The following is a 22,598-nucleotide window of genomic DNA, read 5'->3' as shown; positions in this document are numbered from 1 at the left end:
TAAAAAAATGTGTTCATACACAAAATGTGTAGGCAAATGTTAGTAATATATTAAAACAACAATGAAAAGGCCGACCTTCTTCACTTTTATTAATGAGAATAAAGGCCCATCAATATGAGCTTTTCTAAAATGATACAAAACTAAATTAGAAAGTCTAAAATTTTATATACATACATGCATATGTATTCCTTATTTAAAAAAATAATGTATTATTCAATGTTTTTTCATATGTTATATAGTAAATATAGTAAATTTATATGATTTATTACTTAAATCCGCCTAGCCACTTAGGCGTTAGGCCCCAACCAACGGCCAGACTAGCGCATAACGTCTTTTAGAACCTTGATTATAATGTGTGAGTTTATTGATAAATTGTAGTTTTATTATTAATTTCATCTTGTACTTGATGATAATTATGCAAGAAAATATAAAAACACAATTAATATTTAAAATTTAAATTGGATGTAGAAAGAAGTTACATGGTATTAAATAAAAGGGTTACTCTTAGTTTACTGCCTTTAAGTTTCTTAGTTTTTAACATTTGATACATGAAGTTTTTTTCATCCCAAAGTGGTACCTGAAGTCATAATTTTGGGACACTTTCATACATTCGTTAAAGTTGATGTTAAATCAGCTGTTAACTGGTGACGTGACATCCACGTGGACAATGATTGGGCACCGCATGTCAATACGAACCCACGTGAATATTAAAAAAATTATAAAATAATAATATTTAAAAAAACAACCTTGGGTCATCTCCTACCTCCCCCGACCCTCCCTCACTCCCTTGATCCCTTCCTCCACCTCCTCCCTATCCTCCACCATCTTCATCTCCCCTTCCTTCTCTCTCTTCAGATCAATCCAATTTAAAATTTAAAAACCTAAAAGCAAAAACCCCAACCTGACGCCCAAATTATCACTTTGAAGGCTTGGAAGGTGGAAGGGTTGCTGGACTTGACCGCCAAAGAAATTGATGAGCTGTTGGGCAACCACGAGGATGTTGTACGCCACCAGAAAAGCAGATCTGCAACCATGGCTGCTCTTCTAGTTCCTGCTGCTTTAAACCTTTTACATTAGTGTCGTCCCATGGGTTCTGACGACCTTTCTCCTTGATGACCCTGAAATTCCGATGGGGAGGTGGAAGGAGGGATCAGAGGAGTGAGGGTGCAGAGGAGAGAAGGGAGGGAAGGTCGGGGGAGGTAGGAGATAACCCAAGTTTTTCTTTTTTGTTTTTAATAATTTTTAATTTTTTTTAATATTCACGTGGACACATATTGACACGTGGTGTCTATTCATTGTCTACATGAACGCCACGTCACCAGTTAATGACTGATTTAACAGCTACTAGATGTATGAAAATGTCCCAAAATTACGACTTCAGGTACCACTCTGGAATGAAAAAAACTTTATGTATCAAATGTTGAAAACTAATAAACTTCAAGGTAGTAAACTGAGATTAACCCTAAATAAAATTTCCCAAATAAAAAGTAGATAGTTATCTGCATTAGAGTTATGCGGTCGTACGCTTTCTCTTCACGTCTCTCAAGTGCTTCTATTCTCACTAATGGTGCAAAAGGGAAAATGGGACTGTCCATATGCTTACGCGGTAGAAGATGCAGGGACCATGTGTTGCTAGCACTAAAACATACCATACACACGCAGTGCAGAAATTAAGAGAGGGGAAAATATGCATTTGTTTTATTTTAGTTTGTATAAAACTTACTTCTTATGTATTATCTAAAGGACAATGTCTGGATGATCAAATTTCTAAGCTAAATATGTAAAATGTATCACTAATAAGAAACAAAAGTTAGTAATTAGAATAAGTCTCTTGTATTGGCGTATGCGAAAAAGTTAGCAACTAGACAATTTAAAACAGAAGATAGTTGAATTGTAATGTAATTATTGAATAACATACTTATTTTTTATTGATGCTATATCATTTAATGCGATAAGAATTAAGATACCTCTGCAACCAAAAAAGCATCACCGAGGGTCGAAAAAGATACTCAAATGGTAGAAGAAAGCGTTACAAAAATTGGACCGCCCAGCGGGCCACCCCCACATGCTTAGACGCCCACGCTAACTTATTAACCGACACCTCTCCAATAGAAAAAAAAATAGAAAAATAGAAAAAAAAAGGTTCATCGACGTGTCCTGTGTCATCACCTTCCTTGCTAGTTGCTACCCGATAAACTCCCATCATTTGACTCCTCGCACACTCACAGTGTCTCTGCAATGGTGTCGAATAATATGCAGTACAACAACCTGGGCCGGTCCGGCCTCAAAGTGAGCCAGCTCTCCTACGGCGCCTGGGTCAGCTTCGGCAACCAGCTCGACGTCAAGGAGGCCAAGTCTCTCCTCCAGACCTGCCGCGACCACGGCGTCAACTTCTTCGACAACGCCGAGGTCTACGCCTCCGGCCGCGCCGAGGAGATCATGGGCCAGGCCATCCGCGAGCTCGGCTGGAAGCGCTCCGACGTCGTCCTCTCCACCAAGATCTTCTGGGGCGGCCCCGGACCCAACGACAAGGGCCTCTCTCGGAAGCACATCGTGGAGGGCACCAAGGCGTCGCTCAAGCGGATGGACACGGACTACGTGGATCTCATCTACTGCCACCGTCCCGACTCCACGACGCCGATCGAGGAGACGGTGAGGGCGATGAACTATGTGATCGATAAGGGGTGGGCTTTTTATTGGGGGACCAGTGAGTGGTCGGCGCAGCAGATCACGGAGGCTTGGGGGATCGCCGAGAAGTTGGATTTGGTGGGGCCCATTGTTGAGCAGCCTGAGTATAATTTGCTCTCCAGGCACAAGGTCGGTCGGCATTCATGGCCTTTTGATTTTTTGTTTGTTAATTCGTTTTTGTGCCCAGATGGAGATTGTTTGATTTTAATTAATTTTTATGAAGGTTTGGAAGTTTTTTTTTAGTTTGGGTTTGCAGTAAATTTGTAGCTTGGTGGATGAAAATTGTAATATTGGTTTAATTAGGGTTTTGCTAAGTGGTGGATTTAGTGTTTGCATATGTGATGCTAAGCCCTAAGTGGTTTACTTTCATATTAAGGCTGAGATGCAGGTTGTTGATGCTTGATTACATGATCCCGGTTTTCGTAACCAAAATTTAAAGAAGTGCTGAGTGGTGTTTTTGATAGGATGACCTGATATTTCATAACTGTTTTGAAATTTAGTAGCTGATGTTCACAAATGGTACAAGTATCCTACTATCGGCGCTGAAAATAAGCAGTTGACTATGTATTACGTAGTGATTAAGTACCCAGTCATAGATACTAGTCATGGGAGAAGATTGGTCGTGTAGTATTCAGTTAAAACGCTGCAGATATTACACGACTAGGCACAAGTTTGTCTATGCACTACTTGTAGCCTTGTTTTTCCAGTTTTCACTTAGTGATATTAGATATCAAGATTTTTCAGTTTTTTATTTAATTTGAATAACCAAAAGTTTGTCTTTGTAGTATTTGTAGCCACAGTTTTTCCGGTTTTTTACTCATTGCTAACTTTGCTTCCACCTTTCTCCTTGTAATTGTTCATTACCCATTTTCAAGCTGAAACCCTTCTACCACAAGGACTCAACCAACTGTTCCCGAACCATATATTCTTTCATTCATGTCAATGGGATGGCAGCATCCTTTAAATTTCATTTTCTGACAATTATAATCGATAGAAAATTAGAAATAGATGAGCATTCCTGGTAAATGATTTCTTATGATTCATTGTAATAAGTCTGTTGCATCTCTGTATTGTGTCACTATTGGTTCTGAAAACCTGGAAAGCTCATGTCTTTCACTTCTAACTGTTTGTTTTTGGACGAATCTCATTTCTAACTTACAAGCAAAAATCTAACTTCTATCATTTTGCATCTCTAGCTGAATGATTACCTTAAATTGCCTGAACTTATACTCATCCACTTCTGTATTAATAGTATATGGATTACTGAATTACACTCTTTATGGGAAAGGGTCCAGTTCTGGGCTTCGATATGGGACATCAGTGTCTGCAAAGTTTAATGCCTTCCTTGTGCAGCATTTTCAGATTTGAGAGCTGCTGCATCTTACAGCTTTGTTTGATGTCTTGTAATTTCTCTTTCTGTTTTCTGTAAGTAATTTTTGTAATGGCTGTTATGTCTTCTACTTGTTTTGTAGTATGGAAAACTTGTAAATTGGTGGACACCTTGTCCTCTGTTGTAATTTTTGTAATCGCTGTTATGTCTTCTATGCCTATTATTTGGCTTTATACTGTATAGAATTGTCTTGTATGTGTGGTTATACTCCATCAACTGCATTGTCCTATATTTCCTTATATATGTCCCCGACAAGGGAACATGAATATTGCTGTTATAGCACAAAGAAAGGAATTCTCTCTCTCCCCCGTCTCATTCATGATTTCCTTCAACTTTTATGTACGCAGGTTGAGTCTGAGTTCCTCCCACTGTATACCAACTATGGCCTGGGACTTACCACTTGGAGTCCACTTGCTTCTGGTGTTCTCACTGGAAAATATAACAAGGGAAATATACCTCCTGATAGCCGATTTGCATTGGACAATTACAAAGTAAGGGGATTTAAAGAATATGTTAACTCTATGCTTTTATGTACATGCACAGTTGAATTGTTTAGATTAATGACTCTAAACTGCTGCTGTCTATTTTTCAAGACCAATTATTTATTATCATGTGTATTAAAATTATTTGTCCTCCCCCTTATCTACTTGCCAACATATTCTAATCAGAACCCAGCATATAATTTGCTATTGCTGGGATGTAATGTAATGACATGGATTGATTGGTTTCTGGATTAGAATCATTGGTGTTTCCCCTTAACAGACATTGCAGATGTTATCATATATTAGTTTTCTGTTTTCAAGGTTGCATAGACTGTTATAAACCTTTTCCTCTTTTATGGGTGGGATGGCTAACGTTTGCTCTATGCTTTGCAGAATCTTGCTAGTCGATCACTTGTTGATGACGTGCTGAGAAAAGTTAATGGTCTTAAGCCAATTGCAGATGAATTAGGTGTACCATTAGCTCAACTAGCAATTGCGTGGTGTGCTGCTAATCCGAATGTCTCATCAGTTATTACTGGTGCTACAAAGGAGTCACAGGTGAGTTTTAACATACATCATCTTTGTGACATAATTGTAATGTAGTCATTCTTAGCTTCTATGCATTGCTTGATCTACTAGACCACTACTTTGAGGTTAATTCAAATTTAAGGAAAATAATTCATCCCTGTCTATGTTATATTTCCAGCAGGTCTGAACCTTACGTGTCAGTTTGGTGTTCAATGATCACCATTCGTGAGACATGATGGGCAGTATTGTTCTTTTAGCTTGTCTGTGCTTAATCTTTCCTTGAGTGCATTAGAATTGATTTCATTTTTTATTTTTGTATCTTGGAGAGTTTTTCTGATTAAGATTCAACTTTTAAGTACATTAATTGTATAAGTTTGTTGGTGCGTGCTGGCACTTCTGTACACATTATGTTAGTATATTACTAGTTACGAACACATGTCCACATTATTCCTGATTTTGAGTGCTTTTTTTTTTTAATTTTTTTTTCTTTTTTCTTTTTTCACATCAAATCCTGTTATCTGAATAGCTGCCGACCAAGAGAATAGTATTATGTTATGGTAAACCATAATCTTGGTCATTACCATATGGAGGGTAATATTGTTATTATCTTCCAGTTTCAGTCATTTGTAGTGTAGCCCATCCTATGCTTTGTGAATAGCTCCAAACTTGCCCTAATTTCTTAAAATAGTGGTCATTTACTTAGAGTTTGGTCTTCAATGTCGGTTTCCCAGATTCTTTAAACCTGGGTGAGGGGAGAAGAAAACAATATATAAAATGTCTTAACAACCCAGATAAGGAGAATGGAGGTTGTAAAGCTTTAAGTCAGCAGGGTGATTGTTAGCTTATCCTAGATTGCATACCTTTCAGTTTAAACTTAGGCCACATTTCGGTTTAAACTCACTAGATCCAAGGTATGTTGAAGGAAGAAATGGAGGCTGACTTCCGAATTTTGTCCAGGTTAAAGAATCCTCACAAAATGGTAGGGTATCAACACCTTATAGCTGATCCATCTAATTCCTTTAAGTTGGACAAAACTTGGAAGTTGGCCTTCGTTTCAACTTCAACATACCTTAAATGTAATGAGTTATCCAATCCAATCTCATCCTAGGCACCAAACGTGACCTTAAGAAACAAAAATGACTTTTCAATGATATGTTAGCTTTTACATGCCTAACCGTCATGTCAAAATTGTTTGCCAGTCTCCATTCAATGGAGAGGGGTTTACATGGAAACAATATGGCCAATTCTACCAATTGGGAGAAGGGGCAAATGGAGAGGGAAGGGCTTTTAAACCTTTAAAAAATGTACAGTGATGTGATTGTTAAATAAGCGTGTAGTTATTGCATTGTGAAGGAGAACTCTGGTTTGTTTTAAATGGTGATATTTGGATCTGGAAAAGCAAAGAGAGCGTTTATGCCCTCTGATTTCCACTAAAAAAAAAGTAATTGTTATGTCATCTTTCTACAGTTACGAAAAAGCTGTTTTCATCTGTATGCAGGTCCAAGAGAACATGAAAGCTATTGATGTAATCCCTCTATTAACTCCTGCTGTCATGGAAAAGATTGAGGCTGTTGTTCAAAGCAAGCCAAAGCGTCCAGAATCCTTTAGGTAGACACAGTATACTTACGAGCTCCACATATTTCCGCACATTGCACAGCAGATTAGGTTGTTCCAACTTAATGGAATAGAAACTCATGCCTTTTGGTGCTGTTGGTTAGCTTGTTGGATATTTTTTGATTTTCACGTTCGGAAGTTGTCATTTGTTTTGATGTTTCCTTCCCCCTCCCTCCCATAGAAAGAGGGGGGAGTCATGGATGTTCTCAGAACTATTTGATGAATTGTGGATTTACCGGCGAAAATAAAGTAACCGGTTGTGGACTTGGTTTTAAAGAGAGTTTATATTTGCTATAACCTGGTTTTTATTGTTGTTGCTTTTCATTCTTCTTGACCCAATTGGCATTTGGTTTGGTTTCCAACTGCATGGTTCAAGCAAAAGAGATTGGGTGTGATGTGAATGTTTCTAGTAGGAAAGTCGTGCTTTCCTAGTTGATAGGTACTCTCTGACTTTGGACGTGTCTCGTCAAAATTTGGGAAGTGATTTCTATACACGTCTTTCTCCTGCACACCCTTTAGTCAAAGGAGAATTGAGACATAAATAAACAAGAGTGCATAACGAGAAGGAGGCGTGCGGAAAATATTTTCCTAACCTTGTTCTTGAAAGCAATGGAAGGGTTGTTCTTATCTGCTAGGTTGGGCTCCCACGAATGTGAAGGGCTTAAACTTTATTTAGGGACTTTTCCCCCAAATTCTAAATTACATATTTTGTTAAACCTGAAAATAGGGTGTAGTTAATTTGGATTTCAGAGAATTTTAATGTACTTTTTTAGGTGGCAGATTTCAAAAGATTTTAATAGACTCTAGAATTGTACATGAAATTTGATAGATTTATATGGATTATATTATAGATTTCTGTGGAGTTGTATGGACTTCTTTCATGGATTTTGTAGTATTTTCATTATAGATTTTGTATGGACTTCTTTCATGGATTTTTTTAGGATTTGAAATGATTAACCTACAATGTTTGTACCTGAAACTCTTGCCAATTGTTGTTGCAGTTACCTTGTTTGTCTCTCCACATATCCATAGTAATACTCTTGGCTTTCAGATGATAGTTGGAGACTAGTTCTCTAAAACACGTCCTATTGCACAGGCCTCTATACATTTTGTTACATCAACTTGGAGCAATTTGCACACATTTGCATAGCCTTTTTCTTCATTTGGGGGTTCAAGTAATCCATTATTTGGGGTTAATTTGTCTTATTTCACTATAATTCGCTGCTCTATACAAATCAAAATTATCTATTAGCTGTACAAATCGAAACGAAAGCAATAAAAATCCAATTCTGTAACAGGAAAGTGGTTAGCTTCCAAAAGAGCCAAATTCACCTTAGCAGCCAAGCGAAACTCCGAATTCCACCGGTTAGTTATTGGAAAAGCCACCAAATTAACAAACGGGTTTTTGCAGAAAAGCTTCCAACTTTCTTACATTTCCTTAAATAAGCAAAGATCTGTGTTCCTAAACCCCAACTTTTGTCGATAAATCCAGCTTGTGGCAACTGGGTTTTGCTAATTACTTCACCAAAAACCAAGCAAAACCCACAATATAAACGCTGACTCAAAGAACCAAAATTATATATATAAATTGTGAAAAATGAATATGGGGTGCGGTGGGGGGAATTATAATAATCGAGAAATTGGGGCACACAATGGGTGAAGGCACTCCGTTAATTCCTTGGCTTGCTGTCGGCACTGCCAAACAACAGATATGGTTTTCCTCAAAGCTTGGGTTTATCAGTCTCGGAGGTTTTAACACTAGGTTTGCAGACTGAGTACAACCACACAGAAGAGAAAAGCAATACCTTGAGGGATTGAGGAAGATTGTTCTTCTTCTAACTGAGAGAGGAAGTCTGATGAATGTGAAAAGAAATCTGAGGGCGGAGGGTTGGATTCTTGATGACATTGGTATTCATACAACTCACTCTCAAATTCATCAAAATCCTTCATTCATTATTATCCTAGCAAATCTTTGATATTCTCACTACACCTAGATTTGGTGAACTTTTTAAAAAATGTAATTGACTATCCATTGATTTAATTGTATTCTTTAAAATCCTCGTAAATCCTAATTTAACTACACCATTATTTCAAACTCCTTTAAAATCATCTTTCAAAATCTTAATTGACTATACCCTGATTTTAAAATCTATTAAAATCCCATCAAATCCTAATTTGACTACATGCTCCTTAATTGACTATCCTTATATTTAGATGTATTCTTTAAAATCCTCTTAAATCCTACTTTACTACACCATGATTTCTAAATCTTTTAAAATTATCTTTTAGAACTGTAATTGACTACACCTTGATTTTAAAATCTATTAAAATCCTATCAAATCCCATTTTGACTACACCCCCTAAATTTACGCACAACTTGTCGTATTGTGATTTAAGCTCTTTAGATCATGAGAAATTGACGTCCTTATTTAATTAAGGCGTAATTTGCTAAGTCATTTTCCCACTTTGCGACGTGGTAGTAGAGGTGGTTGTGGTGATGTGGTGGTGACGGTAATAGGGCCAATGATGATGGTGCTGATGGTGGCAATGATGATCACGGTGATGGTGGTGGGTGTATAAATTTGGAATTTTAATTTTCTATGGTATGAATCTAAACAAGAAAATTGAACTATATAAATTTTAAAATTTTAACTTTTGTTTGATGTTCAAGCTTATTTTCCTTGTTCAAACAACAAAAGAGTCAATTCCGTAATAGATACAAAAACAAAGTTGGTGAATTAATAGAATTGGACCCCTAAATATATGAATCCAAATCTTCTGCACCCAAAATCCTTTGTAGCCTTTATGTGATTTATCTACTGGGTACACATGTACTTTTGGCACAATATCTCTTTAGTATTTAATTTTTTCTTGAGGAGATAAGTTGAATAATTAACATTATTTTTTTTTCTGTCGAGAATAATTAACATTGTTAAGTAGGGTTTAAATGAAGGATCATGTGTCAACAAATGAGATAGGCCACATTCGATTTTAGGTGCAGAACAATACTTTTATATATTTAATACAATCATACGGTCATATAGAATTCATATGATTGTATTAAGTACGTAAGTATGCTCACAAATTTCTAATAGCTTCCAAAAAAGTAAAAGGAGGAGAAATTCATTCAAAAATAAGTTGAGAGCAGTTAGGCCTTGTCCTTTCCCTCTATTTCCTGTAGTAATGACGCGTAATCCTTAGTAATTGTTGTCGCTTCAACTCCGATCCTCTATTCTCTCTCTCTCTCTCTCTCTCTCTCTCTCTCTAAACCAACAAAACCCCAACTCCTAAATCCATTTTCCTCTTTTCGTTTTCCTCCGGTTTAATCCGAAATGCTGAAATCCCAGTGCACCAGTCTTTGAGCTTCGATTTCAAACGTTGATCAGCGCATTTTAAGCATCACAAAGGTACCCATTTTGCTACCTTTTTTGTTCTTTCTTTTGCATGTTCATGTTCGTTCTTTCGTTTTCATATCCCTCTGTGAGCTTTGGCTCTCATATTTTTATTTTCTTCACTTCTGTACGCTAGATGTTTGTCGAAAGTACACAGAATAACCATATTAATATGTGAAATTATTTGTTTAGGTGGCGAGGATACAGATATTGCATTGGTTTCGTCATTGTAAATCGTTTCTCCATTGATATCAGCTCTATGAAAATTATTGCACCATTTTCTTAGGCTATCTTTCGTTATGGAAACCCGGTGATGGCTAATATTGTGAGTGATACGTGATCTTGTTGGTTTCGGATGTTCTTGAATGGTGACTTTTATGTAGACAGAAATTATGGATATCGCCCATCAAGGAATTTGTACACAGTTTAGCGATTTGGAGTTTAATGTCAAGCTCACTCCGGCAATTTTTCCGAAAGAAGGATTAGAATTTATGTTAAGGAGGGGCAGAGAGTGTTCATAGGTGCATCATGGAATGAGTTTTAAAGATGGATTTATGTATTTGTTTTGAGCATTATCCATTCTGGAATTATGATTTTCATTGAGGATTTAACACTGAAAGGTGATAGGGGGTGTTCATAGATAAGCCTTAGATGAAGTGGAACTTCTTTCGAGACCATGAATGGTGAGGTTCCTGGTACGTCTGGTCGACAGTTGTGCAGAGATACAACAGATGATGTTCGAAGTGGGAGAAATGCTGCAGACGAAAATGAGACTAATGTTTGTCTACAGACTGGTGAGGAATTTTCAACGGAGTTTCTGCAGGATCGTATTGCACAAAGAAGATTAGCCCCAGTAGTGACTGGAATTGATCAACCCCAGTCGAGAAAGTTGGGTTCTAATATAAACCAACACCCTAAACCGGTTTACAAGCATCTTGGTGGTGCTATGGGGGTGAAGAGAATAGATTCCGATTGTAGTTCAGAATTCTCAGATTTTAGTCCAGTTGCTCCTAAAGGTTTTCTGGCGGACATACAGAAAAATGTTTATCCTAGTAACATGAGCAGATACTACTGGGAATATGGTTCTATGGCGCAAGCATCGGGTAAGTTTGCGGGTGAAGTTGACCGTGATCGGGTTATACCAAGACCAACTACGCCTCCTTTTTATGTTGTGGACTCCCCTCAATCATACACTCCTCATGGCCAAGTATTTGCTGATGGTTTATCTTTTAAAATGAAATTTCTCTGCAGCTTTGGGGGAAGAATATTGCCTCGGCCAAATGATGGGAAGCTCCGATATGTAGGTGGAGATACACGGATTTTATCTATTCGCAATGGCACCAATTTGGAGGAACTAATCAAGAAGACATTTGCAATTTGCAACCAACATCACACTATCAAGTACCAGCTTCCAGGTGAGGATCTTGATGCACTTGTATCTGTTTGTTCCGACGAGGACCTTCTTCATATGATAGAGGAATATCATGAGCTAGAAAGAACCGAGGGTTCTCAAAGACTGAGGCTCTTCCTTGTACCTTTATCTGAAACGGAGATCCCAAGTTCTGTCGAGGCAAGGGTAACACATCCAATCGGTGCTGACTGTGAATTTGTTTTTGCTGTTAATGGTATGTTAGACCGAAGTCCTCGGAAAAGCTCTAGCGGGCAAAGTTTGGCCAGCCAGACTAGCCAGTACGGAAATATGTCAGATTATAGTCCAACCTTTAATAGAGACTCTCCTACAGCTGCATATTTTGAGACCAAAGATTATAGCCCCAGTTCCTCAAACGCATTGGGTGCATTGCCTAAACCAGCTCCTCAGTTCTTAGCTACTCTTCAGATCCCAAAGAAGTCCTTTAATCAATCCCCTCCAATATCTCCCGTTCCACTCCAACATAGAGATCCCAAGAGTTCTAATGTGCAGCTTTATTTGGATCGATCATATTGTGATGGTAGTGGAGGCATTGCTCCCTCTGCTATGGAAAAACTTCCCTGCGACAATAGCTATTATCTTGATGCAGGGGACAGTAACGATAACCTTCATCATGAGCCTCCATTGTTAAATCACCATCATCATAACAAATATTTGGCTGAAAATTACCGGACTAAAAAGTCCCACATTGTGCACTCCCACAATCGTAGCTTTAGCGAAAATTTTGTGCCTTCTGCACAGTATGGCAAAAGTGGTATGAAATCTGAGAGACTTGTGATTCTGGAAAAGGACCTCCATTCAGAAAAATCTATCTCTCGTCCTGAAGATACAGTGGGGCTATCTTCAGGGTCTGGTGAAAGAGATGCTTCTCACCACAGAATAATGCATGCAGTACTTTCTGACCCTCAGTTGCAGGAACATGTTCAGACGACCTCCAAAGGAGAAGTTATCCCAGTGCTCTCACTGAAATATAGACTAGAAAAATCACCTTCGTTGAAGATACAAAGGTCCTCACAAGAACAGCATGTGCAACAGAAAGTGATTCTTGATGGGAAACATCAAATTGCTAAATACGGTAATCAATTCACGGCCAGGAGACCTGACCAATGTAAAGTGGAACGAGCTCTGGAGATGTTGAACCAGACAGACATGGATGACATTTGTGCTGATAAAAAATGGACACACTTTGAAGGAAATGTTGAAGTTACATCAAATGATATTGTCATGGAATTTAAGAAGGAACAAGATGCAAACTGCCTTCGCAGTGGTTGTTTAGCTTCAGAACATTCACAATGCCCTGGAAGTGGGATTTCTGGTTCATCAAACCCCAAAACTGAAGGTTCTGAAGATAATATGGGCCCCCAAGGCTATGGACTTGACACAATTTCTCAGTTTTCTCTTAGGAGCGAAAACTGTACTTGGGATCAGCGATGTGCTATAGCTGAGACAATTAGCAGTCAACCAGTTTCTCATCGGTCCCGTGAACTTCTACCTGTTGCATCTCAGGAGTTCTTAGTCTCCACATATGTAAGTACTTGTGCCTTTTCCAATTTTATTTATTTATTTTTTTCTTTGAATATTTGCCCTAACTTTGCTGATAATTTCATTTCAAACTATCGGAACCTATTCAGAAATTGGCTACAACTGCTGCACCAGACGGAGAATTTTCTCTCCATGATAAGGAACCAATGAATTATCCTAACGTAGGTCTCAGCAGACAGTCTTCTGAAGTAACCAACTGTGAAGATGCTATCCCCGCCCAGTTACAGCCACTGGATAGTTGGCATGACAACAAACTGACGGACTCGGTAGTTATTGTAGAGGACTTGACTAATATGACACCATCTGGTATCCCTGCCTCTAAAGTGGTCTATCATGTCTCGCATACAGAAGATGAGGCCAGTGATGATTGTTCATCACCTGGAGAAACAGTGACCGGAAGTTTAGCTCCAGCATCTGATAACAAGGTAAGCATAATCCCTATCAGAATTTGAGCAATGATTTTTATGGTACTTTTCCGGTGGTAAACTAGAGCTCCTATCTTGTATTTTATAGGCTATGACAGCTGATGGCAGTCATAGGCATGAAACTATCAGCGACGTCGCAATAGCCGAAATGGAAGCAGGCATCTATGGTTTGCAGGTTGAGAGCTACTATCTTGATGGATTTATTCATGATATGATATTACTTATCTCTTCTCTACATCTGATGGATGCTTGATTTGTTTCTTGACCAAGCAATGTTTTTTTTCGCATCACTCTTTTAAACCATCTTTAATGTAAATCAGCTACTATATATACAGATCATAAAGAATGATGATCTCGAAGAACTGCAAGAGTTAGGATCCGGTACATATGGAACTGTCTATCATGGCAAATGGAGAGGAACAGATGTTGCAATTAAGAGGATAAAAAAGAGTTGTTTCTCTGGAAGATCATCAGAGCAAGATCGACTGGTTGGTCCCCAAAGTCATTAGTTTTCAAAATTCGGAATTTCATAACTAAAAATTCACACTACATTTTGTGATCATTTGTACGGTAAATTATATCATAACATGCAGGCTATTGTTGGCTAAATTTAAGAAAAAAATTGATTTTGTTGGCTAAATTTATGTTAGAGCTTCCCAGTGCCTGGAGATGTATATACAAAATGGCTTGGGGGTTAAATGTAGATCCAACAGTTGAAAATATTTTCGCAATGACAGTGCAAATTTCACTTGTTTGACAGACTAAGGACTTCTGGAGAGAGGCAAAGATTCTTTCCACCCTTCACCATCCAAATGTGGTAGCATTTTATGGGGTAGTGCCTGATGGGCGTGGAGGAACGTTGGCAACTGTAGCTGAATACATGGTGAATGGATCGTTGAGGCATGCCCTAATAAGGAAAGATAGGTTAGTTGATCCATCTTTGTTTTGTTCAATATATCCTCTAACACTAAAAGATTTATGCAGTCTTCAGATTCTTCATGCAGAGTGCTTGATCGTCGAAAGAGGCTCATAATCTTAATGGACACAGCTTTCGGCATGGAGTATTTGCATTTCAAAAATATTGTTCACTTTGATTTGAAGTGTGACAACTTACTTGTTAATTTGAGGGATCCCGAACGGCCCATATGCAAGGTAATTGGTTCAATACAAAATGTAGCATACCCTTCTTGTCTTCCGTATTTTTTTTTTTTTTGACAGTGGATTCAAATACAATGACTGGTTTTGCTATATTTTTCAATTAAAAGAAATTAATAAGTAGTTCTTTAAAAAAAAAAAAAGTCCTTTTCTTGACCAGCCAAGAATGCCTTCTGCAGGTTGGAGATTTTGGTTTGTCAAGAATTAAGCGCAACACACTAGTATCTGGTGGTGTGCGAGGAACCCTTCCGTGGATGGCACCAGAACTATTAAATGGGAGCAGCAACCGGGTTTCTGAGAAGGTTAGGAACTTTATTATTTTTATGAGGGAGGCTGAGCAAATCATGCCTAAAATGTTTTAACTTGATGATTTAGGTGTTCATTCTTTGACAGGTTGATGTTTTCTCATTTGGTATCGTAATGTGGGAGATCCTGACTGGGGAGGAGCCGTACGCTAACATGCACTGTGGTGCCATTATTGGTAAGTTTTCTAGCCTGTACAGGTTAAAAGGATTGTTTCATCTAAATTCATTCTTAAGCGCCTCAACAGACTTCATTCTGCATAAAGAACTTATCGTTTTATCTGAATTACTGAGTTTCTATTTTCATCAACTTTCTTTATAGGGGGAATTGTAAATAACACACTGAGGCCGCCTATTCCAAAGCGTTGTGATTCTGAATGGAAAAATCTAATGGAACAATGCTGGTCACCGGATCCTGCTGATCGCCCATCGTTCACGGAGATAACACATAGTCTGCGTGACATGTCAACGGCACTCCATAAAAAGCGGCCTAGTCTTGCAAGTAGATGAAACTTAAAATCGTCATGTAAGTCAGACTCACTAACATAGATATACTTTCAGCACATAATACAATTAATATTCCTGTATAATTTTGACCTTTGTAGACCTTTGTAGACTGATCAATACATGAATGAAATCTATAATTTTCCTTTTTCGTATTTTCATTTGATCTTACAACTTTGAAACATTTATTTCCATGCACACATTTGTTATCTAGATGCTGGAGGTTTTTTAGATGTATACACGCGCACGTAAGTTTACCAAACCCGTACAACAACAACAAAGCTTTATTCCACTAAGTGGGGTCAACTGCATGAATCCTAAAACGCCACTATGCTCAGTTTTGCGCCAAGTCTTTTGTTAGCTCTCAATACTCCATGTCTTTTCTTAATGTCTCTTTCAAAGTCTTCCTAGGTCTTCCTCTACCCCTTTTGCACTGTGTCTTATAATCACATTTTCTAACTGAAGCATCTGTAGGTCTTCAGTTCACATGTCCTAACCACCTTAACTAGTTTTCTCTCATCCTACCTTCGATTGTGGTCACTCCTACTTTACCTTGGATTTCTTGTGTGCTCACACATCCAACAAAGCATTCTTATCTACGCTACACTCATTTTTTGCACGTGTTGATTTTTGATGACTGCCCAACATTCCATGCCATAAAACATTGGTGACCTTTTTGTCGTTTTATAAGATTTTCCCTTAAGTTTTAGTGGCATTACAATGGTCGTATAGCACACCTGATGCACTCTTCCATGTCATCCACCCAACTTATATTCTATGATTGAAATCTCCATCCAATTCTTCGTTCTTTTGCAATATACATCCAACATAACAAAAGCATTCACTCTTTGGTACCTTCAGTTGAAGTGTTAACGAAAACATTTACCAAACCCGTAAATACACAAAATGATACGTATGAAATGTTAAAAGTAGAGTATACACGTGTAAAACATGTGTGTGCAATTCGTTATAGGTTGTGCATTCTAAGCTATTGTTACAAACTGAAGAAAGATAATGACGAAAAGAAAAAGCTTTTAGAATTAGACAAATCATTTTCTTAGATATATACTGTTCTTGTTCATATACCTTCAAAGATAAACACCAGCAAACATGCGCTGAAACTTAGCACGTGGGAAATATGTTGTGCTTCATCATCGCCGTTTCCCATCAATATCCGTCGGACCAATTATCTTCTCTATATATGGCTATCATCTTCTTGAAAAACTTGTACACAGATGGAAAACACATACTAATAATTAACATCAAAGTTTAGTGGCTAATCCTATCCTTAATGAAAGTCGACGCATTACAAAAAGCGCAGGCATATATTACTCGATCATTGATAGACACGAAGATCGACAGCAGGGCCTTAGTTACCATGTCAGCAAGTATCTTGTCCCCCTCAAATGTTAAACGTTGTTAATATGGGATATAATTAGTGCATCAATGCATAATGGTGTGCTTGGTTACTCATGGAATGGAAGCCAAGTCCCACAAAAAACTCAGAGATTGGACATGCTCGTTCATTCAAATATTAGACTACGTCGCTAATTGCTTGCTATATACGTATTTGTTTAAACATTTACCATTGTATCCGATATCTTGTGTTTGATTCGCCTCTTTTTCATTATCGCTTGTTTTGAACAAGCAATCAACCGATGTGATCCCAATAGGAAAAAGAAAACAAAGAAACAACTGGTTAAAAGGTTGACTTTGGCGCACTCACGTTTTCAATTTCAATCCTTTAAGTTACTTGCCAAACAAGGACCACCAACCTTGCTTCTGAGTTCTGACCTTGGAACTTTGAAGCACCCGAGTGTGTGTTTTGTGGACATGCCATGATTACATCTCGTTGGTATGGGATCCTTAATTGCGTTACCCAAAAGAAGCTTCTTCTCTTTTGTGGTTGTAGAAGCTCTGACTTAATTTGCCATGATTAGCACCTTGATGTTAGTGTCAGTTTTTCTTGGTCGGGTCTCGTTTGTTGAGAATATTTCCCACTCAGAGAAGAAAGACTTCCAATAGCACGGTGGACCATCATTCTGACATCTGTGCTAACAATATAATGTTATGTACGATTTTTTCTTCACATGATATTTATTATTAACATGGGAAGGCATGGTAGTAGTAGAACCATGCCATGTAAAGTTTTGTATAGTATGGAACCCTCTTCTACATTTGTCAATTAATTTTAATCAAGCAGGATAGAATAACACTAATTTCATCACAACTAACCAAAGATGTAAGATTTGGCTCCAAAAATACAAGTTAATTAGAAGGATCTTGTAGAAGTTTGGATTGAAAGAAAAGAACACATCTACATGACGTTAACTAGTTCAAGTCACATATATATAACATATATACACACAGGCCCTTTAAGAGAAGTGATCTCCATTTTTTTAAAATGGGGATTAGTTGTGGGACCCACTCTACATTGAACTTCAACAATCCGAACTATCCATTTTGTAAGTTTCGATTCATAAATCATCATTGCAAAAATTCAATTTAATCCAAAATCATTTTGCAAATTTAATTATCACGATGAAATTTTAATGTTACTGGGAAAACAAAGTTTTCATCAATTAGATGCCTCAAATATTTCTTATTTAGCTAATATTTTGCAAGGATGATCTTTGAGATGAAACTTGAAATATAGACGGTTCGGATCGTTAAAGCTTGATGCAGTGTGAACCCCACAACTATCCCCATTTTTATAAAAAAAAAAATGAGAATCCCTTCCTTTAAAGAACACACATATATATCTTCAAACTGCGGGCAATTGCCAAGTATTTTGTGGGAGCATGCATGTCAGCTTGTTCGATTAAATTGCCAGAAACGTATGAATTTGGCCAAAAGGCTTCGACCAATTGTGTGCCGGCCGGTCTATCTTGTTTTATATTTCAATTCATGACTCCCTTAAAGTTTGATATTTTAAGAAGCCACTAGGTTTATTGATATTTGGAAGTGCCACCCCAGCTAGGTCATCAACCCATTAAACATGCAAAAAGAAAATGGCAAACATACGGTTAAAGTAGTCAAATCTTGCCATCCCTTTTGTTCCCTCTATGATGTGTATAAGTTGGGTTCTTTAATTATAGACCCTTACAACTCTTATTTCTTAAATAAAAATTTACCTAATTCTAAACATCTAAATAAAACTCAAAGGGAAATTTTATTTAAATCCATGTAACCTATTTTTACACCCAACTTACTCTTTGCACCCATTTGATTTTTAACTAAATTATTAATATCTCTTTAAACCCAAATTTATTACCTATTATACCCCCCATAAACCCAATTCAATATGTAGATTTTTCTTTACATCAATTTGATTTTTAACTCTATCTTTACGCTATCTGGAAATGGACACTGAAAATTGGGGTGTGAATTCAGCCGTGGGTGACAACAAGACTGACACTTCTATACATGTTGACAAAAGCCATGTATCACCATCTCTCCCCTTGCATTATCGATCAATGGGTGCATTGTTCTGGTTTTGTTTTTGGGAGTTTTAACGAAAAGCCCAATGTACTGTCAATTTTAACGAAAAACCTCATTTTTACACTAAAAAGTCAAACTTGATACTATTCACTTTACCCTTTATTTTATCCTTATCGTTAAACCTCAAAGTTTTTAAGCCCTTTTCATTAGTTTTCCTTTTGTTTTTCTCTTCAAAAGTCTGAAAAGGGGAACTAGAAAAAGGGATTGTGGGACAAGAAGTTAGATTTGAACTGAAAATTCCAACACCTTTTTAACGTTTCGTATTTGTTTTCCATCTTGTTTCTGGCTGCAACTTCCCTCACCAGAAACAATTACATTTCTTGTCTATTCAACCGTACCCCTCCAAACTCCAAAGCATAATCCAGATCAGTAATCCCTGGTCACTGCCATTAACATATATCAAATGGAACTATATATATACACATGTGTGTGATTAGTTGGTTGCATGTAATCGAAGAAACATTAATCATGTTTATTGATATATTTCCCCAATCTTGTAAATTATTAGTTGTTTTTGTTAAGAGAAAGTGTTGCCATCTACATTTTTTTGCTAATATGTCATCTACACAATAAATGTTTGGGTTTATTGATAAATATGAGTTTATTATTAATTTCATTTTGTACTTAATAGTACTTATGCAATAGGGTAAAGTAGACTATTAACATTTAAAATTTAAGTTGGGTGTAGAAAGAGGTTAAATGGGTTTAAATAAAATTTCCCAAACTGAAATTTGAAAAAGACTGCCAAGTAAAAAAGTAATTGACCTATTATTACCAAATATTTACAGCTTGTGCCACAATAGTCAAATCAAGTCAATAAATGTTATTACTCACCTTAATTATGATGAACAAATAATTATTGCACATACTATTACCCCTAACATATATATACATATATATATATACAGACACATATACACACTTTCAAAAATATATAGTATTACTATAAGTTCAATATATATAAAATTTAACTACATGTATATAGTATTACTATACGTTCAAATATATATATGCATAGTACTAACATATATGTTAAAGTAATTAATTTACCTATATGTAATTTTGTAGGTAAATTAATAATTAATCAAATAACATTCTTTTATATTGTAGATAACTTATTTTTCATATATTATTACATATATTTGACACATTTTATTATTATAAGATATATGTACAAATAATAGGTAAATTAGCTTCGAATCAAATAACATTGCTTTAATTTGTAAGTAAATTAATTTTGACTCAAATGGCATTCTTTTGTTATGTAGATATTTTATTTTGTATGTATCAATATTGTATATATATTTGGCACATTTTATTATTATATGTACAAATAATAGGTAAATTAGTATTAAACAAAATAATATTGTTTTATTATGTAGGTAAATTAGTTTGCATGTATTTTGCATATATGGGTTTGTTATTATGTAGGTTAATTATTTTTCATGTATTTTACATATATTGGGTATATATATATTTTTATTTTAAGAAATCTAACATTTTAAAATTTTAATAGTAGGTGCACTATTTGAATCAAATGTTTTTTTTGTAGGTAAATTATTTTGCATGAATTTTACATATATCAGGCATATATATGGATTAATTTACGTACATTAATATGTAACATATAATTTTATTGACCTGATTAAGCATGTATAATAACATATATTAGACATGTTTTATGTTATTATATATTAGGCAACGAATTTATAACATTAATATTTTTTTTTCTGGTAAAATCATTAATTCTCCCTTACCATCTATCCGTAGGGCATTAATTATGTACATCAAACATTCAAATAGGGTTTATCAAGGAAAAAAAAAAATCAAATACCGTTGTTTTAGGCATCCGATATTTTTTAAATGTGTGAAGTCAAACATAATTAATGAATTTGCTGATGTGGAATCTAGTCAATGAGTTTTATTCAAGTAAAAAACTTATGTCGGGTTTTATCTGGAGAAAATTAAGTTTTAAGGGCTAAAGTCATATTTTCAGTAAGTAGGGTTCTTTAGATATAGACGAAACTTTATGTGACGAAAGCAAACTCGTTGTGCAAAACAGGTTAGCTAGACAAATATACAATTTCATTGCGCAACTTCATTGGAAATAATTTAATGGGACAAACAGCTTGGGCGACGGAATATTTCGTCGCGCAAAGCGACTTTGCGTGACAAAAAAATACCCTTCGTTGCGCAAAGGTTCGCAAAAAAATGCGTGAATGCCTGTATTTTGGCGCAAAAAACCAATACGGCGTGTATCACTTTACGTGACAAATATTTCGTTGCGCAAAGGTTCACATATTTACTAGATTGCCAATTGTTTAGTCAAAGTGTTGAATGCGGTATTTACTCCATGGTTTTGCGCGACGAAGGTTTCGTCACGCAAAGAAGCTAGAATTCCTTTAAATTGATAGTTTCGCTCAGTCTTAACACAATTCAATCCAAAAACTCTTTACTTTCACTAAATTATTATTCCAATTTTTTTTTGTTTTTTCGTACACGATGGCAGACTTTGGTGGTCCTTTGTCAAAAAGAGTTCAAGGAGAAGTTTATGAGAAAGGTAGTACGTACTAAATTTTGTTGGTTGTGTAAATTAATTAAATATTTAAGTAGACTAATATAAGTTTTTATTTTGTTGGTAGACAAGAAAAATAAGAGAGTTGTGACATGCGGTTGATACACTTCTTTTGCTAAGAGCCGCTACCTAATCACTTACGCAGAATTAGTAGGATATGAGACGTCGGATATGGTGAACAAGTTTAGGGCTGATGTCGGGGTATTGGTGCGTGACAGATGCAGAGTGAATTGGGAGTTTTGGAGAGATGTCCCCAAGAGATAAAGACGGTCATGATCGATGCGTTAGCAGTACATGTAAATTATTAATTAGTTAAATAATAATTTAGTTCTTTAGATAAAATATAATAGTGATATGTATAATTGATTTATTTTTGCATATCAGCCTGATTGGGACATTGACAAAAGTGATGCAGATTTGATGAAGTGCATCGACGTTGAGTTCAAGTATTGTTTTTGGGAGTTGAAGTTTGATGTTGACCATGAAGCAAAGTGACACGGAGTGGCTGGACCAGCAGATGATTAGAATAGTTTTTTTTATTAGTCTATTTAAGGTTTATTAAATAATGACACTGAATTATTATTAATTAGGAAGAATAAAGAGACTATATTTATTTTATTTCATCTCGAGAACATATTTCTAAAATACTATAATATTGACATTAGTATTTTGAGAAACTGTTTGTCGCTAAAACCTTTGCGGGACGAGATTTTGTTGTGTAAAAACACTGTAAAATGGTCGGTTAGCGTTGAAGTCGTCGTATTTACCGCTTAATAACGCGACGAAAGTTTGGTCACGTAGAACTTTGGGGGACGAAACTTTGTCGTGCAAATCCATGATCGGTGGCATTGAAGTCGTGTCATTTATTAAGTATTTACTACGTATTTATTTCGTGCCATTTCGTTGCGCAAAGGTTGTAGTCCTGAACGCACGACTAACAGTTGCGTAAAGTGTTATGTGTTCTTTATAACCAAAGATTGTGTTGTAGTTTCTTTTTCACATTATTTTGTAACCTGATGGCATATAATAAGGACATTAGGAGCCTGGTGGTTCTGGCTCGAATGGAGGAAA

The 22,598-nt window shown here is 36.4% G+C and overlaps 2 protein-coding genes across 4 annotated transcripts; both read left to right on the top strand.

The window, feature by feature from the left end:
• Positions 1-2,131: 2,131 nt before the first annotated feature.
• LOC126606994 (probable voltage-gated potassium channel subunit beta) lies at positions 2,132-6,999 on the top strand. The gene is made up of 4 exons (XM_050274410.1): positions 2,132-2,817; positions 4,426-4,569; positions 4,954-5,118; positions 6,587-6,999. The coding sequence occupies exons 1-4, from the start codon at positions 2,239-2,241 to the stop codon at positions 6,698-6,700; spliced, it is 1,002 nt and encodes a 333-aa protein (XP_050130367.1). The 5' UTR covers positions 2,132-2,238; the 3' UTR covers positions 6,701-6,999.
• A 2,876-nt stretch (positions 7,000-9,875) lies between these two features.
• LOC126606993 (uncharacterized) lies at positions 9,876-15,602 on the top strand. 3 transcript variants are annotated; one of them, XM_050274406.1, is made up of 10 exons: positions 9,878-10,109; positions 10,287-13,050; positions 13,155-13,490; positions 13,579-13,665; positions 13,826-13,978; positions 14,251-14,414; positions 14,495-14,642; positions 14,825-14,947; positions 15,039-15,126; positions 15,270-15,602. In XM_050274406.1, the coding sequence occupies exons 2-10, from the start codon at positions 10,771-10,773 to the stop codon at positions 15,455-15,457; spliced, it is 3,567 nt and encodes a 1,188-aa protein (XP_050130363.1). In that variant the 5' UTR covers positions 9,878-10,109; positions 10,287-10,770; the 3' UTR covers positions 15,458-15,602. The 3 variants fall into 3 exon arrangements, with proteins under 3 accessions (XP_050130364.1, XP_050130365.1, XP_050130363.1); XM_050274407.1 differs by lacking the exons at positions 14,825-14,947; positions 15,039-15,126; positions 15,270-15,602 and having other exon boundaries at positions 9,876-10,109; positions 14,475-14,609; XM_050274408.1 differs by lacking the exons at positions 14,825-14,947; positions 15,039-15,126; positions 15,270-15,602 and having other exon boundaries at positions 9,876-10,109; positions 14,482-14,587.
• The last annotated feature ends 6,996 nt before the right edge of the window (positions 15,603-22,598 follow it).

This window comes from Malus sylvestris, chromosome 16, assembly GCF_916048215.2.
Source record: "Malus sylvestris chromosome 16, drMalSylv7.2, whole genome shotgun sequence".
Classification (NCBI taxonomy): domain Eukaryota; kingdom Viridiplantae; phylum Streptophyta; class Magnoliopsida; order Rosales; family Rosaceae; genus Malus; species Malus sylvestris.
Note: the sequence above shows the minus strand (reverse complement) of the source record. Positions and strands in the feature narration are given on the sequence as shown.

What these genes read in the sequence shown, in the direction of transcription:
- LOC126606994 (XM_050274410.1), top strand. Translation starts at nt 2,239, where the DNA reads ATGGTGTCGAATAATATGCAGTACAACAACCTGGGCCGGTCCGGCCTC. An exon ending in ATTTGCTCTCCAGGCACAAG is followed by an intron (nt 2,818 to 4,425) that starts GTCGGTCGGCAT and finishes TTATGTACGCAG; the next exon opens with GTTGAGTCTGAGTTCCTCCC. An exon ending in GTGCTACAAAGGAGTCACAG is followed by an intron (nt 5,119 to 6,586) that starts GTGAGTTTTAAC and finishes ATCTGTATGCAG; the next exon opens with GTCCAAGAGAACATGAAAGC.
- LOC126606993 (XM_050274406.1), top strand. Translation starts at nt 10,771, where the DNA reads ATGAATGGTGAGGTTCCTGGTACGTCTGGTCGACAGTTGTGCAGAGAT. An exon ending in AGTTCTTAGTCTCCACATAT is followed by an intron (nt 13,051 to 13,154) that starts GTAAGTACTTGT and finishes GAACCTATTCAG; the next exon opens with AAATTGGCTACAACTGCTGC. An exon ending in CAGGCATCTATGGTTTGCAG is followed by an intron (nt 13,666 to 13,825) that starts GTTGAGAGCTAC and finishes CTATATATACAG; the next exon opens with ATCATAAAGAATGATGATCT.